This window comes from Bactrocera latifrons, unplaced genomic scaffold (genome assembly GCF_001853355.1).
Source record: "Bactrocera latifrons isolate USDA-ARS-PBARC rearing strain unplaced genomic scaffold, ASM185335v1 scaffold_274, whole genome shotgun sequence".
NCBI classification, from domain to species: domain Eukaryota; kingdom Metazoa; phylum Arthropoda; class Insecta; order Diptera; family Tephritidae; genus Bactrocera; species Bactrocera latifrons.
In genome coordinates, this window is record NW_017536341.1 from 43,429 (window position 1) to 61,049 (window position 17,621).

Below are 17,621 nucleotides of genomic sequence, written 5' to 3' on the forward strand. Positions count from 1 at the left end.
TTGCCACTGTAATCTGGCCAAGTAACTTTAGGAAGTTCGTTACTAATTTTCTTAAAATTAACTTTCGCAAAGTTGAACCGAAAACAATGGTGTTGTGTATTACTGTGAGCAAAGTTGGCTATGGTTTCGATGCTAATTTCCAAGGCAGGATGATACGAGTCCTCTGGCTGAACCAAAGGGTCACATCGGACAACAGAGAACAATGAAGCGTTATCAACGTAGACTAGATCTAAGAACTTACCGAACTCGTTCGAAATTAAATTAATTTGGTTAAGACCCAACTCCGACATTTTATCTAAGAACTCGTTAAAATATAAGCGAGTACTAATAGAATGGTTAGTCATCAATAGATTTTCATGATACGCACGGTAAATTAAAATCCCCCAAAACAATCATGGAATCAGTATTACTAGCTGTTGAGAAAACATTATTTATTAATGAAGCATGCTGCATATAAACAGATATATCCGAGTGAGGGGTATATAAGATAAAGTTAAGTAGATATGGCCACTATTAGCGCAAATACGAATGCATTTAAATTCTATGAAGTCTGCAAGCGGAAGATCGACTTCTTCAGATGGAATTGAAGAATGAACAGCAAACGAGATACCACCTCCTTTTCTGTTCAGCCGGTCATATCTATAGATTTCGAATTCACTGTTGAATATTTSATTATCAAAAATGTGAGGCTTTAGCCAAGTCTCTGTGAAAGCAATGATTTTAAAGTTACAATGAATGCTGTTTAAATACAAATCAGTAAGTTTCGTATTAAGACCTCTGACATTTTGATAATAAATAGTCAGCGAATTATTGTTAGTTAGTTTTTTGTATTYACGGAATTTCTTGGCATTTTAGTGATAACTACAGAGGGCTTATCACGTTTGTGCTCGAATTCGCGCAMAAATACCCCAGATGGCCAGAATGAGTTGTCAAGTATTAATTGAAAACTGTCAGCGGATACGTCGATCTTAAACGAGGAAATATCCCGGTTATACTTGAAATTAAATTTACGGACGTCTGTATCTGCCGTTTTTAATTTCGACGTGATGTAACTTTTTATATCATCGACTGAGGTATCCACAGCAAATCTCGAGACAAAAATTGGCTTTTTCCGCGGTATAACAACTAAGTTTTTATTAGCTGACTTGTAGGTATTTGGAGGCGGATCTTTAGATGTTTTCCGCGTACCGTGTTCCGTAGCAGTTTTCTCAGTGTCCTAAGCAGACGGAACCTTCTCTCCTTGAGGACAAGGGGATGAGAGATTAGTGAGGTCAATAGTCGGTGGAGGCATTCTTTCTAAGGAAGATACAGTGGTATCTTCATCAGACGGCCGTTTACGTTTAGATGAAGTTTTTGGATTCTCTTCCTGAGTATTTAGGCATTGAAACGATTGAATCAGCGTTGCATAACGCCTAAATTTTTCAGAAAGGGTTTCAAGATCACGACCAATTTCCTTGAAACCATTGCGCGCCTGCTTAAAAACTTTAAACAGTTCAATTTCAGTTGGCCTGCATTTTAAACAAGACCAGCGCAATCCCTTACTGTCAAGAATAGAACCCAAGATCCTACCTGTCAGTCCAGCACATTTAAGATGGGCAAGCCCATCACAAAGCCAGCAAGAAACAAAGCGTTCCGACTCACCTTTCACAGAGCAGTTCGGAAAGTTACAAATCATAATGAACAAAAACAATATTAAACAAAAATATAAAGATGTTAAAAAATAAAGGTAAGAAGAGCAAAAAATAATAATAATATATTTATAACAAATGAATGCAATAAAAATAGTTAGTTATCAAAGATAACAACCAATGTAGCGAGCAGTTTGCGATGCACTGCAACACACGAAAAGTAAGAACTCGCGAACAGCTGTGGACAAAGATGGAAACGAATAAAAACAAGAGAGAAATTTAAGTAAGCAATGTAAATTAACACTAATTAATTGCACTATTTAAAATGTAGCACAAAACAAATTGAAAATGACTCGGCACAATAAATTTAAATTAGCTAACACAGAATAAAAGTAAATTCAATAGCTTCAATAGCACAATATAACACTGATACTTACTACTGATACTCTTAAAAGATCAATTAATCCAAATATTTTCACAAATAAGTCTTGAATATAAATTAAATAAATTCGACAGAGCACCAAAATTCACAGCTGAGCACGAGAAGGGTTGCCAAAGAATTAACGAAACGTTCATCAGCAGCCATCATTGTAACGGTCCATATTGATCGTCCATTTGTAATAGAAATTAAGAGTTAGTCGTTAGGAGTCACGCCCGGAACACACAGAGCACCACAGACTGCAAGCGACATCTGTCTAATATTAAAAATATACACGTTCTTATGGACGCAGTTATATAGTTATGCAGCTGCCTCAATAACTGTGTCCTTAAGGACATTTGTACTTTTATATTTGACAGATGTCGGTTGCAGTCGGTCGCGCTCTATGTGTTCCGAGCGTCAAGTGAAGTTTGTTAATAGCGGGCTCGCTTGAAGTTAGATAAGTGCGAAAAACTAGGAACGTAGATATTGTTAAAATGAACTCCACATTTGAAGGGATTTTGTGATTTTTGACCGATCGGAAAATGACTGCACCCAGTACGTTATAACTGGCGGCCAGCGCAGTCGTCAGTGAAATTAGTTCAAAATACTGACATGCACAAGTGTACACATATAAAGAAAATAAAAACATAACAGTGAGTTACTGATTTCTGGTAATTTGCAAGTGAGTGTACCCACCTCGATATAGCTAGTATTAAACGCAGTTTCCAGTAAAATCGTGAAACGGTGCATATATTTCACGGATCAAGTTCCCAAAAACTGTACTCAGTGTGCGACTGTACCCAGTACGTTGTAACTGGCAGTCAGCACAGTTTCCAGCAAATTCGTATAACGGCGCAAATCCGTATACGAGTGTATAAGACGAGCCAGCAGTTGCAGGCAGCAAAACATCGTAACGGTAGAGACGTTAAAAGAGAAACTAAGAGAAGTAGGGTTATGCGTTACGGGTGGGAAAAAGGAGTTTCAACTGCGTTTGCTACAACTCTTAGTTTTCGGTGATGAGCAAGAGGAAGGGGATTGCGAAAACGAATCGGGAAACTCGTTGTTACGTTGACGTAAGAGCTGCTCTATCGAATTCGCAAAGGGTGTCATTTTCGTTGCGCAACATTACAGGCGGTGTTTTAAGTTGTTTTCGTGAAGATACTTGCGACGTTCCGCACTGAGTTGAGGAATTTGAGGATATAGCTGACACAAATAAGTTAGAACTATTTGTATACGCTAAACAATTACTTAAGGAAGCACCGAAATTGATTGCACGTGGACTAGGAAGAGTAAGAGACTGGGCTAGTTTAAAGCGTTGACTTACCGACGAGTTTGGGGAAAAATGATATGCGTCTGAAGTGCATCGAGCATTAAAAAACCAGCGCAAACAACCAAAACAAAGTTTTGAGGAATACCTTTATGCTATTTTAGAATTAGTGAAGCAAATTTCCTTAGATGAAAGAAGCGTAGTAGAGTATTTAAGGCATATAAGAGTATGTTATATCAAGCCAAAACGGTGAGCGAAATGAAGGAACAAATTCGTATATACGAGAAAGTTAGAAGTGTACAAGCTACAGTAGGCAAAGGATACTTGGAACGGTTCGCTACAGAGAGTCAAGAATCGATGAAAAGGAAGTATTTTAAGTGTGACAAGGAAGGTCACATTGCAGGAGCCTGTCCGAACGCTAGTTCAAATAAAGTATTTTTTTTTAAGTGCAAACAGAAGAGACAGTATTCTCAGCAGTGTAAAGAGCAGAGCGATAAGCCGATAAAAAGTAAACGGGCAAAAAAAATTTATAACAAATTAGAAACGTCTACCAGTAAAGGCGGAATAATTTTCGTTGATGCAACTATCAATGGTTTTATCTTCACTGCACTAGTGGATACAGGATGTATCGTGTGTATCATGAGGTATGATACCATAGTGATGTAAGGAGATATAAAGCTATCTGGAGAAAAACAAAAACTGTTCGGTGTAGGTAGAGGCTTTCAGCATAAGGCGCTTTACGGCCGATATTTCAATTGAAGGTTTCTCATTACAAGTAACATTTCACGTCGTTAGGGAAAGTGATATTTCGCATGCAGCCGTGAGCGGAAATGAAGTACTTCGCGATGTTGAGCTAGTTTGTAGAAAAGGGTGTGTTGAGTTCTAGGGTGCAAGAGGGGAAACTGAGGACTTTGTGTCAACTTTGTGCTGAGGTTTTCGAGGAACAAAAGGATATTACCCAACCAGTATTAGAAACGAACTCGGAAGTCATTCGTGACAATGAGTTAAGCGAAGAGTTTGGGATATTGTGTTCAATTGGAATGGCAATATTCAGAATAGCGTGTCCTTATTGCGTCGCCAGTTGTGATAGTTACAAAGAAAAACGGAGCAAAATGGTTTTGTCGTGATTATCTTAAAATAAACGAACATATAATCATTGAAAATCGTCCAAAAGCAGTGCTGGAGGAAGCGTTAGACAGATTACAGGGAGCAAGGGTCTTCACCACATTAGACTTGAAGAACGGATTCTATCATGTGCCAATAAAACCAGGATCTCGGACGTCTTTCGTAACAGGTATTGATATATATTCATTTTTCAAAAAGTTAGAACGAGTTCGTAGATAGGCGTAATAAGACCTCTGCAACGCCCATAAAACGCGATTATAGGAAGCCCTATATATACCCATGCTACAATGCGAAAATGAAAAATCGGCGAAATCAAACTACAACCATGCCTACTTCTCATCTAACACAATTCCAGTATACAAATTAGGCACTAAAGATGTATCGGGATAAAACTTTTCACAAATACTGCCTTTGAAATGTGGCAGCAGCACAAAAGCAGAACAAAACCAAATCGAACCAAAACTGTTCAAGCTTCAATATATGGACCGCAGTTGCTATTGCGAATCTTTTATCGATAATATGGGTCTATCTCTGATTTATATTATAGAAACTTAGAGATAATAATTCTCCCAATAGAAAGATTTTGGAACTTTCGGCTGAATTTATACTGCAAATATCAGTCAATATGTGAATTATTTTAATGGAACTGAAGGTGTTATTTTTTTTAATAACAATGGATCTTTGTGCATAAATTGAACAAAATCGGGTGAAAGCTTGCCACAGCCGCTATATAACTAATATCAGGCTTTTAAACATCCGGTTGACTTTATACCACATGTCTTGGTGAAGGTATGTGAGATACCTTAGATGAAATCGGGTCAATACCACCCCTATCTTCCATATATGTTCCTATTTTAGGAAGTTCAAGATTTCAAAAAGATTGAGAAAGTCTTTATTTTAAAGTAAGGTTTTGTTCACACCTGAAACTATTTCTCCAGATTTGATTTTTGAAAATGTATGTAAAGAGTATGAAATCTTCGGTTACACCCGAACTTAGCTCCTCCCTACTTGTTAAGAGTTATAAAACGCAAATAGAAACGTGTAATATTTGAAAATGTTATTGCTCATCAACTTGTGGCATTTATAACATATTCGATCGTATAAGTCTTGCAAAATTTTCAACCCAAAAGGGAACCTATTAAAAGGCGTAACTTTGAGAAATTATCGCCGACGAAATATGTTTTTAATGTAAGTAAAATCAGAAATATATGTATCTCTCAATAAAAATCTATTGAGTAATTTCTTTCTTCTTTGAAAGTGAGCCTTGTGTTTTTTACTAAGCAAATTGTATACCTTCTTCATCTTCTGATTCTGAGTTTTCAGAGTTTGAGCTATCTTCCGACACAGCATCAGTTTGCATTGGATTTATCGTAATCGTCAACGCGGAATCGTCCCAGACCAAGCTTTCATCGGCAATCTATAAGAAAAAAAAAAAACATTTCGTAAGCACACAGAATTTTCAAAAGTACGCAGTATCAACCTTTGGGCATGGCTGCCTGTCCGTATACTTGAGACCGTTGCTTTTTAGACGAGCTATCGACACTCCGCATAATACGATCACCAAAAATGCACAAATCAAAATGATGAGCATTGTCGGATGTGAACTCTCGGCTATATATAAAGTAAATATTAATTATGTAGATGATGTATGCTCACACAAATACAATAACCGTTGTAAATATTAAACATAAACTTTTGATCTACCTTTGTGTATAATTGAACGGACATGTACTTTGGGCTCTTGTACATCATGTGAATGCATCATAGCATGTGCGAAAAGTCTGTTATCTGTAAAAAGAAAAACAAAGTGGAATATATGTATATTTTTATTTTTGTATCTAACCACAGTTCAACCTACCAAACGATGTTGATCCTACACCGCCATTTACACCACTAATTCCATAAGGTGAGTGTTCAGCTACACCAAAAATAGACGCTGTTGTAGTTGTAGTCTTGGGTGCAAGTTTGGGATGCAACACCGTTAAAGTCAATGTGAATTCTTGACTCTTAAACTCAGAATTAAGCTGTGTACAAGCTAATTTGAAAACACGATTTAAATAGTAAGCCGGCTTTTTGTTACTGTACAAAAGTGCCTTCAAAACCTCTAAATAATTTTCTATAGCATCACTGCCTATCATTTCCACGCCATCCTTATTAATATTGGTCTTTATATCCAGTGTTGAAGACAGCGATTCATCACTGTCTACCTGAATTTCCTCATGGTCTGGATTTAACGATGGAAACACAATAACACTACACGAGTCCAAGTTTTGCATATTTGACATAATTTTATTGTTTGCGTTGACCACAGTTATGTTTATATTGCCAAGAATGTGAACACCGCGCTTAATTTCCGGATAAGATACCAAGTTATTTGTGTTACCTATAATGTATCCTTCGTTTAGATAAAAGTGGATATGAGTCATATTATTATGCTATCACTAAGCACTAAATTAAGATACAAAACCGTATTGTGTACAGGGGGTTGTAGTTACAAAGGAGCGCATGTGGCCTAAAAGTTTTGAAAAAAAAGGGACGTGGCCGCGTCCTGTAAGATGTGTATTGTACAAAACCAATTAAGATACAATAACCAAAGTCGCTCAAGACAATTCACTTAAGCACCCCTAAACTCTGTCAAAATCGATGAAATCGGATAATAACCCCGCCCACATCCTATGGGCGCAATTGTCAATAAGTAAATTTGCGAGAGACATTAAATTTTACGTCCGAGATGGTACTAGAGGACTAGAAGTTGGTTCAAAATTAGTCGACGGGAGTGGCACCGGCCACTTTAGGTGAAAACTCATATCTCAGAGAAGATATTATAATAGGGTGTGATCTAAATGCGAGACATACCATATAGGGCGGCACCAACAGGAACGATAGGGGTGATAAGCCCATATTATTTTTTCCAAATACGGCAAATTTTTCGTGTTGGGTGAAGTCTTAAAACTTACGGTCTCAACGGAATCACAGCTTGGTCGTCGAAAATAGAAAATATTTTAACCACCTCATCCAATCAATTTATGCTGTTAACTGTCATCAAAAAGAGGAATTCGCCTCCTTTTTGGAACGGCGACCTTAAAAACCTAAGAACTCTTCTTATAAATACTTTTGGCATTTGTATAAAGATAACTTCATGAAATACAAAATTTCAGTTAGGAAAGCAAAGGCGGACTCTTGGCAATATTTCTGCACGTGAATAGAAGGGTGCTAAGAATCATCTAGACTGAGAAAGATACTATCTCAAGAACACATCAATATATCTTGTTTAAAGACAAGGGGTCGAATCTGGACCTCCTTTGCCGGAGAATATTTAGGGGAAATCCTGGAAATATACATCTATGGTAGTCGTCAAACCTCTGTGGAGTTACAATGCGACATAGTTATAAATACGCAGACCGATCCGGCCACATAGTAAGCAAGAAGAAAATTACATACGCTATAAACAGCTTCCTGCCACTTAAAGCAGCGTGTTCATATGGGATTATTTACATATTGTTGCAGAATCTAAAAGAACCTATGGTTATAATGCTAGAAAATATATTTAAGGCCCGCATCCAACTATCTCGCACCCCAAAAAGCTGGAAAAGAGTCAACGTAGTATTCGTCCCTAAACCGGGCAGAAGAACCGAGAAAAATGCTGAAGGTTTTAGAAATACTAATGGACTTGCACATAAGATCTATCCTAGCCGACACCTTATCAAATGCGCAACATGCATCCATGGTCGATTAACAGAAAGTGATAAATGTTATTGAAAAGTCACAAAATACCTCAATTCAATATTCCCTTACTCGATGGTACAACAATTTCGCTTTATCCACAGCTGGGAGTTAAAATAAATTGAAAGATTAACATCGAAAAAAAGCAAATAAAATGTATATGACTTACTAAATATGCAAACGAATAAAAAGCAGGTACTGGGGCCTTAAACCATATAAAGTTATGTGGCCGTCATTTGGCCGGTTTTGACAAACGGAGCACTGGATTTGTGGCCAGCCAGTGGAGTACAAAATAGCCTACGCAGGGGTTACCAGTGCTATTAGGCTATGCCCGATTGATGTCAATACAATCCTCCATCTGCCGCACATAAACGTATTTACTCGAAAAATAGGAGAATGTTCTTCCACAAAAATACAGGACGTAGGAGGCTAGAAAATATTATGGACATAGCCAGCACAAGTGGCAAAAGTCACGAATTTTCAAGTTATCAATATCAGAAAATCTATTCATCTAGTGGTACTAAGAGTGTCCTTACTATATATTCATAAACATACTCACGATGTTAGAGCAGCTTACAATTTAACATAACTAATAAATTATTTATCTCAACATTAAAACGAAATATTACATTTAGTTTCTTATACATGTTTACGTAATATTTGATAGCTTACCACTTATTATAATTTTAGCTTTTTCCTCGCTACTAATTTCCCCTTGCATGTGCTGCCCCTGATCATTTACAGTGCTCGGTCTACTAGTTATGAAAGAAGACTTTTGCGTATATGTTGTTATCTTAAATTTGTCTTTGAATTCCCCGACATTCATTTCACTATTGTCTGCTACTCCTTCTTCTGATATTACCAATTGGCTGGGCTCGTTGACCATGATATAGGTCTCGATGGTAGGTAAACGAGTGGAGCTCTGATTAATGCACATCATGGAAGTGCGAACCTCAATATTGCGACGACCAATGGTTGGATAACCTTTAATGTTAACATACTGAATTTTTTGCAGTAGCAGTTCGACATTGCTTTTGCTTTGACCTTGAATATAAATTTCATTCATTTGAGCATTGGCTTGTACCTGTGAACCAGCCTCTAGCAAACTTTCTGGAGGAGGTAACAAGTGCTCCGCACAATTGGTGCCACAGCGCACATCTTCCGCCGAAAGTATCGTATCGATTGATACTTTTATTTGAGAAATATCTCCATTGAAACCATGTTTCAAACGATTTTCCGAACTCTGATAGCAGGCACCCACTGATAGAGTAGTGTTGACCCCATGAGCGGCATGCAACGGCCAATCGTCTATGACCTCTGGGTTATTGTGACGATCTTCAACCGAGTTTTCAAAACGCACCCCATCAATATATAATTCAACTTTGGACAATTGATTGACGCTTAGAGCATAGTGATGCCACTCGTTGTCGCAGACGTGCGGTATTTTCCAACGCCATTCAGCAGGACTGAATATATTTAAGTCGCCTTCGTTAAAATTCTTACGCAATAATAATATCAGTCGACAGTTGCGTACAAATAATGCCATATGATGTCGATTCATTTTGTGATCATCGGCACTGCAAATGATGTGTTCTTTAGTGTGTTTGTTGCCTGACGCCATGCTGGAGTGTCTGAAAATTGTAACTATACTGAAAGAGCGAGTCGAAAAGTCATGGTGAAAAGAAAGTGCGTCTGGTACGATAACACCAGTAGATCCATCGAAATGAAAAACAGGTTCAAAACCCTCATCATAACTGAGATCCTTTGTCCATTCAGCATTTCGCGGCAATAGGTCGATAAAGGACAGGCCAGTCGAGCAGTTGCTAATGTCACGATCGCAACCGAAAGAAATATGTTTTGTCTGAAAGAGTATTGAGTAGAAAACGATAATATTTTAGATCGAGAGTATTTTATGTGAAAATCATCACACAGAATTACATTAGACGTTCGGTGGTGATTTTAAGAACTGAGAAAATGAAAACGATACGGATAGATGAACATAACGATTTCTTCCCCAAGAGAATGAAATGGTCTAATGTTTCTGTAATGCTACACAAAGCATTAAACTAACTTCCTAAAATTAAATTTTTACGGTGCTCTAACCAGCAACTCCATTAACTTTCTAGTAGATATCCAAGCAGCAATGAAGGCTGTCCATAGCGCCTATATTAAGTCTTACTGATTAAGTCTTACAAGAATTCAATAACGAGACTTTCAGTGGACATCTAGGTAAAATATAATCGTAATCAATCATATGGGAATAGAAAGAAATAAAAAGACTGATGAGATGGCCAGCTTGGACTGTAAACTGCCCTAAGGCATTAACTTTTCCAATAGTTCCTTGAAGTTAGGGACTTTAGAGGAACACTCTTAACGCCGAGCATGCCGCAAAAGTACTATGAGGGAGCGTTGATGGTGGACAGACCAGAAAGCTTATAATTTTAGGTAAAAGAAAAATAAGTAACATCTTAGTGGTAATGACCAAGCACTTACCTCTATATTCTTAACTTTAAAAACGTGGTAAAGTGGAATCGACAGAATGCAATGAAACATTACCTTTGCGAAAGGTCAGCCTTCAGTATGTTGAGATGAGATATCTTCCACGTCTTCCAAATCCGAACTTAATAGACATAGATTTAGTACGGCCGCCTGTAGTCTGATGCCTCCCCTTTTTACCTACCAAGTGTTTTAGAATTTTTAATAGTCCTAAACACTTCAGAAAATTAATTTTTAAAACGAAAGAAATTTTCTAGGCTCATTCTGACAACAACAGTCCATATTCGTCAAATATATGTCAGAGTATCCTTTTCCTATTTGCAGTTACGTAAAGACCTTCGTTTTAGAAGCATAGATCACATCAAAAGTGCATCGCTGAGACAGCTATAGGCTATCCCAAAACCGAGTTTGAGAAGTGCTTCGAGGATTGGAAAAAGCGCTGGCATAAGTTTATAATATCGAATGGGGACTAGTTTAAAATCAACAAATTTAATCTAAACAAACGAATAAATATTTTTTACAAAACAAAAACGATAATGCCGCGTTATTTTTGAACACACCTCTTATTCTTACTTATATACTTCTAGCTATAATTTAATATTTTGTTACTTACCTTCAAAGCCACAGAGGTGTGAATATTCAAATTCTGTTTGCCGCAATATAAGTCACAAAGTTCCAGGCGGGCGTTTGGGAAGAGCGAAAGGCTTTCTGTTGTCGATGCCTAGATATGTACTAAATCTAGTTATATATATTTGCTAATTTTACGCATTTAAATGTTATTCGCCTCACCGTGTAGTCTATACGTTCGGGAATTCCTAGGAATCTCGCATCACAAACCCGACGCACCTTAATGCTCACCATAATTGGAGCCGACTCTTTCATCGCGCAATCGTATGCCACCACCGACAAAATGTGATTATGCGAAGCTTTGTGCGATAATGGTTCAGTATTCTTGATTGATCCCTCATTATCAATAATAAAAGGCTGATCATTGTTGAGTATCTCGTATTTACAAACGTCGCCAAATAAAGGTGTACAATCCTTATCGGTCGCCTCAACGCGTATAATTTCTTTATATAAGCGCCCTTCATCAACTTCAGTTACATACGAGGGTTGAACGAATGTTGGTGCATATTCATTAATATCAATAACCGTTATATGAACATTAGCCGTCGCCGAGTGGGTGCCATCGCAAAAAGTTGCCATAATTTCAAAATGATAACTTTTACGTTTCTCACAATTAAGTGTGCGACGAGCCTTCAAAATCCCTAAATTGTTTATTAATTCAATCTGAAATCGTAATACGCGCATTAATTATAGTTAGCTATCTTTTATGTTTAAGATACGCACTTGGAATGGTATTTCATGATATGGTTTCTTTAATATTCGAAAGTTGCATATTTTCTCCTCATCTACTTTAATTAGCGGTGTTATTTCAACCAAAGTTTCATTTTCACGTATTAATCCATGATATGATTTTTCCAAAACGTTTTCTGAAATCATAATATGATGCGTAATATACATATTTATGGGAATTAATTATTTAATTGCTGCCGCAATATGTTGCGCAGACTATACCCGTTTTATTGACCTTGTGGTTGTTAACATATAATCCTGGATATCCTTTAGTTTGGTTACATTCTATATATCCACGGGCTATCTCAAGTTTCATATAATAGGTACTATATTCATAATATGAGGGGTTAAATGGGTATCCAAAAATCGATTTTTTTTATGTCTTATTAAATTCTAAAACACCTCTACAATATTGTATCAAATTTTCAAATTTATCTGAGTAATATTTTCGGAGATACAGATCAGGTCTTTGAGATATCTGTGAAAAATCCAATTTCCTTCGTCCAAGTTCTGAGTTAAGGTAGTAACTAAAACCCGTATTTTTCACTTTCGATGATCTTTAAGGAGTTATCCTGCCAACGCGGGCTCATCTTTTTTCCGAGGGTTTACCGGAAATGGCGTTCCAATGGCCGAGTGTGAAATATTTTTTTCATAAATTTCAGAATTTCTTTGTTAATAGTGTATCTTTGTAACAATAAATAATTCTAATAAAATGTTTCATTTTTGAAAAAAGGCTAAGGAAACCCATTTAACCATTTAACGAAACTGCATGGAAAGAAGTTTTCCTGTAGACTTGGCTAAATACATCTGATATAGGGATGTCCAGTTGACTTCAAACTATATATGTGACCTGGTCTACGGAAAGGGGGCTTAGGTGTCAAAAAATCAATTTTCACTTTTAAGTTGATTCGGATGGAAGATGAGATGCTTTTTTTAACAGCTGTTTCCCAGAAAACTAGTTTTCGCACGTTAGCTCCATTTTCGTAGACCAGGTCACATATATAGGTCAAAATGTTCGATATGTTAATGACAAATTAAGATATGGACAATAAATCTATATAAGAAGTTAGGTCTGACCACTATTTTTTAAATTTTTGACCCACATATAAATGACAACTTTTAAATCAATGATTTAATGTTATTGACTGTTCGGACAAAAAGGGGTACATTGAAGAGCGCTTAATAAAATGTAGCGTTCCAAACTTAGTTAACAAGTTTTTTCTCAACTGATCTACTTACCTTTTTGTGATAAGTAATCATCATCGTTTTCGTTAGACAAACTCATCTGGTATTTGAGGGGTGTCATGGATGAACCTGTTGCTCTCGCTAACCCACAACTCAGCAACAGAAAACTGACCGCTAGAGATGCTACTTTGTTATTACACATTCTGTTCAACTTTTTTGAAACTCTCTCAGTAGTGGAAACTTTCTTTTAGTTGTAATATTAACTATTTTCCTGACTATTTTTGAGTTTTACTTATTTTTGCGGGACTAAAGCCGCGTACTTATCCGAAGTTTCACTAAAAGTAAAACAAAAAGCATACAATATTTTTTGAAAGAATTTCATCTATTAAGTATATGTGGTATGTTAGCAGAGCATTTTAATGAATAGAGAAAGCGCAAACGTTAAATCAAATATTAGTGAGTATTAATTTGTAGTTTTCATATGAGGGACCACCAAAAATATTATATCACTTCGAAAAGATATATACACCAATGTGGGAAATGGGGAAAATACTATAAATAGACACTAATTTTTCTTAAATGAATTATCGACGCACATATCTATTAAGATTTATATGTCCACTTTGTATGATTTGAAAGAATTTAAGTATGTTTATGAAAAGGCTTAGAATTAAAATGGAAGATATCTCGTAAAATCCACAGAGTTCTTAATAAAAATATCATGTAATATAAATTTTTGCAACTCATGGTACACTGTACCAATACTTGTGCATTTTATGCCACCATTGATTATGTGTAGTAGATTGAGATACCATTGAAGCGAAATCTAAATTTCCATTGAGTAAAACACAACATTCTGTAGACTGTGATTCTAGAGATCTCTTTGCTTGGTTTTTAATAACACCTTAAAACGTTTCGCATATTTTCGGTAAGAACCCTGCGAAAACGGTGCGCACAACCCTAATCATGACTCGAAAACTAAGTTTTTATTGCTAACAATCCTATATTTACCAAAATATATTTAATATGCAATTATCTTATAATCGTATGAGCACATCCGATTTTTTCCTGAATAAGGCCGCAATCTGAAAGCATCAAAATTTTCTAAGATATTTGTAGAGTTGTATTAGCGATGCAAATACCTATGACAATATGACAAAAATTATAATGATGAAAAGTTTTTTTTTGTAAGAAACAAAAACAGCAGACCAAAATACTAATTAAATCCATAACAGGAATTTATAGGAGAGAGATATTTTATTTGAGGAAGGACAGGATTTTAACAATTTTTGCTTTTGATGATATTATAAAAGGTAATGAAATGCAATATAACGTAATTTGTATTTGAGTTATAATTTGAAAATAAACTATTTAAATTCATATATGTATCTACTCATTTAAGGTGTATACAAGAATACGAAAACAAAATACGCAAAATGAGACATACATATACATATACGTAATTTTTCTGCAAAATAGCAATATTAGACCAAATACAAATTGTTTGGAAACATATTTTAAATTATTTTGATAATGAACTTAATTATTTTTTTATACTTTATTTTTATAATTTAACACAACCGTCTTAATACTCGCCCTACTAAATTTAATATAACCGAAATGAAACATCCGTTGTTATATACATACATATGTCTGCAAATGTGTTGCCTCTTCGAAATTTTCACTGAAATGAAAACTGATCTGTCATTCAATAGTTAGCGCACAAATTTGTGAGCCATATATTGTATTCCATGAGGAATATAGAGTTTTCACAGGCAATAAGTACAGCAACACAGTTAGTATACCATAATCTTTTACCCTCTCGAAATGCCCTGTTCAGAAAAGGATAAAACGGACGCGACCCTTTTTTGGGTCAAGGCGAACATAAGAATTAACATTCGAATCCTGAAACTCATGAGCAACACCAAAAGCTCCGTCAGAATCGGGAAGGACTTCTCCGAGCCGTTCGATACCAAACGAGGTTTCAGACAAGGCGATTCCTTATCGTGCGACTTTTTCAACCTGCTTCTGGAGAGCTGCAGAACTAAATAGAGAAGGTACCATCTTCTACAAGAGTGTACAGCTGCTGGCGTATGCCGATGATATTGATATCATTGGCCTCAACACCCGCGCCTTTAGTTCTGCTTTCTCCAGACTGGACAAGGAAGCAACACAAATGGGTCTGGCAGTGAACGAGGGCAAGACGAAATATCTCCTGTCATCAAACAAACAGTCGTCGCACTCGCCAAATGGCTCTCACGTCACTGTTGACACTGATAATTTTGAAGTTGTACACATCTCGTCTATTTAGGAACTAGTATAAAGACCCCCAACAATGTCAGCCTGGAAATCCAACGCAGGATAACTCTTGCCAACAGGTGCTACTTCGGACTGAGTAGGCAATTGAGAAGCAAAGTCCTCTCTCGACAAATAAAAACCAAACTCTATAAGTCACTCATAATACCCGTCCTGCTATATGGTGCAGAGGCTTGGACGATGACAACAACTGATGAGTCGACGTTGCGAGTTTTCGAGAGAAAAGTTCTGCGAAAGATGTATGGTCCTTTGCGCGTGGGCCACGGCGAATATCGCATTCGATGGAACGATGAGCTGTACGAGATATACGACGACATTGACATAGTTCAGCGAATTAAAAGACAGCGGCTACGCTGGCTAGGTCATGTTGTCCGGATGGACGAAAACGCTCCAGCTCTGAAAGTATTCGACGCAGTACCCGCCGGGGGAAGCAGAGGAAGAGGAAGACCTCCACTCCGTTGAAAGGACCAAGTGGAGAAGGACCTGGCTTCACTTGGAATATCTAATTGGCGCCACGTAGCGAAAAGAAGAAACGACTGGCGCGCTGTTGTTAACTCGGCTATAATCGCGTAAGCGGTGTATACGCCAATCAAGAAGAAGAAGAAGAAACTCATGAAACAAAAGTTTTATACTATTTTATTTTATTAACTGGAATCTTAGCAGTTCTCAACTGAGTTGCTTCAATAGCATATTTTATTTACTGGGATGATTCAAAATTTCAGAAAACATGTTGACATGTTTAGATTTATAGAATGTTCACTTATTTACACGTATTTACATATGTAAACATGACAATCACACGTAAATAGATTTGTGCATGAACGATGAAGCTTGCTTCTCTTTGTCCCGCGCAAACAATGTCCTAACTCTTCCCGCAAAACTAAAACGGCTGTGTAAACTGACGTTGAGCAATATCAAAAGTTCCGTCAGGGTCAAGATGTTCGATACTAAATGACAAGGCGACGCCCTATCGTGAGACTTCTTCAATCTATTGCTAGAGAAAATAATTCGAGCTGCAGAGGTGAATAGAATAGGTACAATCTTCTACAAGTATAATTGCTGGCGTACATCGATTATATACATCAATAGCAACTGCGCTGTTAGTTCTTCTTTCTCCAGATTGGACAAAGAAGCGAAGTAATATCTCATCTAATCGAACAAACAGTCATCCCACTCGCGACTTGGCTTCTACGTCACTGTTGATGTCGTGAACACATAGAGAGCTACACGACATTCCTGCACGACAGTGAACTGCAAACGGCATAGTGAAGTCTGCTACATGAATATTTGTAAGCATGTACACAAAAACACAGCTGTCCATTTTGTATGTCACAATTTTGTTATTGCCCAAGGTTAGCTTTCACTTCATTGAAATTTTAATTTTTTGTTCAAAGTGAAAATTTTTATGCAAAAAATAAGTAAATAGGTAAATGTATTCGTTTCAAATTATTACAAATTATATAACAGATATATTTTATGCTTCTCTTTGTAAAATAACGTCAGGCTTGTTAGAGCTTTGAATAATTTTACATTTTACATATTAGTGACATTACTACTCCTCTCCACGGTAGTCGGAAAATTGGAAATAGTTTTAATTTAGCGAGAGCGACAACTGAAAGCTTGCTGTCGGGTAGTCGTGCAGCTGCCTAAGTAACTGTGTCCATAATACCTTTTAATCACTAATCACTATTAACCCCAACAACAACTTCAATCAGTTGAAAATTGGATAGGAAAACAAAATTTTAATATTGGGAGGATTTGGTTTGTTTTCATCGGGAGTTACAATATGCTAGACCATATGTTTCTTTTTTCAGGATTTCGTATTTGTCTAATTGTAAATTAAATTTGCTTCAGACAATCATACGAGTAAATGTTTAGTTCGAAGTATGGAAATAACAATTACATATGTTGAATGCAATTTCTAAGCATATATAAATTGATCTCAATAATTTGACATATTTAGTGATTAAATAGTCTAGACTCAGATTGCCCTAGGTTTACAAATGTACATCAGTCATATTTTTTTTATATTTTAAACAAATACGGGAAATTATAAGAAATCATATCAAAGATCAAACTTAATTTTATTAACTGCTTTTTTTTT

At 36.5% G+C, this 17,621-nt stretch overlaps 1 protein-coding gene across 2 annotated transcripts in view; it reads right to left on the reverse strand.

The window, feature by feature from the left end:
* Positions 1-17,621, reverse strand: part of LOC108969991 (calsyntenin-1) — a 38,098-nt gene that overhangs the window by 7,321 nt on the left and 13,156 nt on the right. The window contains exons 2-10 of one of the 2 annotated variants that reach the window (XM_018935062.1): positions 13,256-13,536; positions 12,011-12,153; positions 11,450-11,950; positions 11,274-11,381; positions 8,837-10,025; positions 6,300-6,824; positions 6,146-6,229; positions 5,922-6,052; positions 5,735-5,858 (exon numbers count right to left, since the gene is read on the reverse strand). In XM_018935062.1, the coding sequence (XP_018790607.1) occupies positions 5,735-5,858; positions 5,922-6,052; positions 6,146-6,229; positions 6,300-6,824; positions 8,837-10,025; positions 11,274-11,381; positions 11,450-11,950; positions 12,011-12,153; positions 13,256-13,403 (2,953 nt within the window). In that variant the 5' untranslated portion in view covers positions 13,404-13,536. The remainder of the gene's footprint in view (positions 1-5,734; positions 5,859-5,921; positions 6,053-6,145; positions 6,230-6,299; positions 6,825-8,836; positions 10,026-11,273; positions 11,382-11,449; positions 11,951-12,010; positions 12,154-13,255; positions 13,537-17,621) is intronic. The other variant, XM_018935061.1, reaches the window with a different exon arrangement.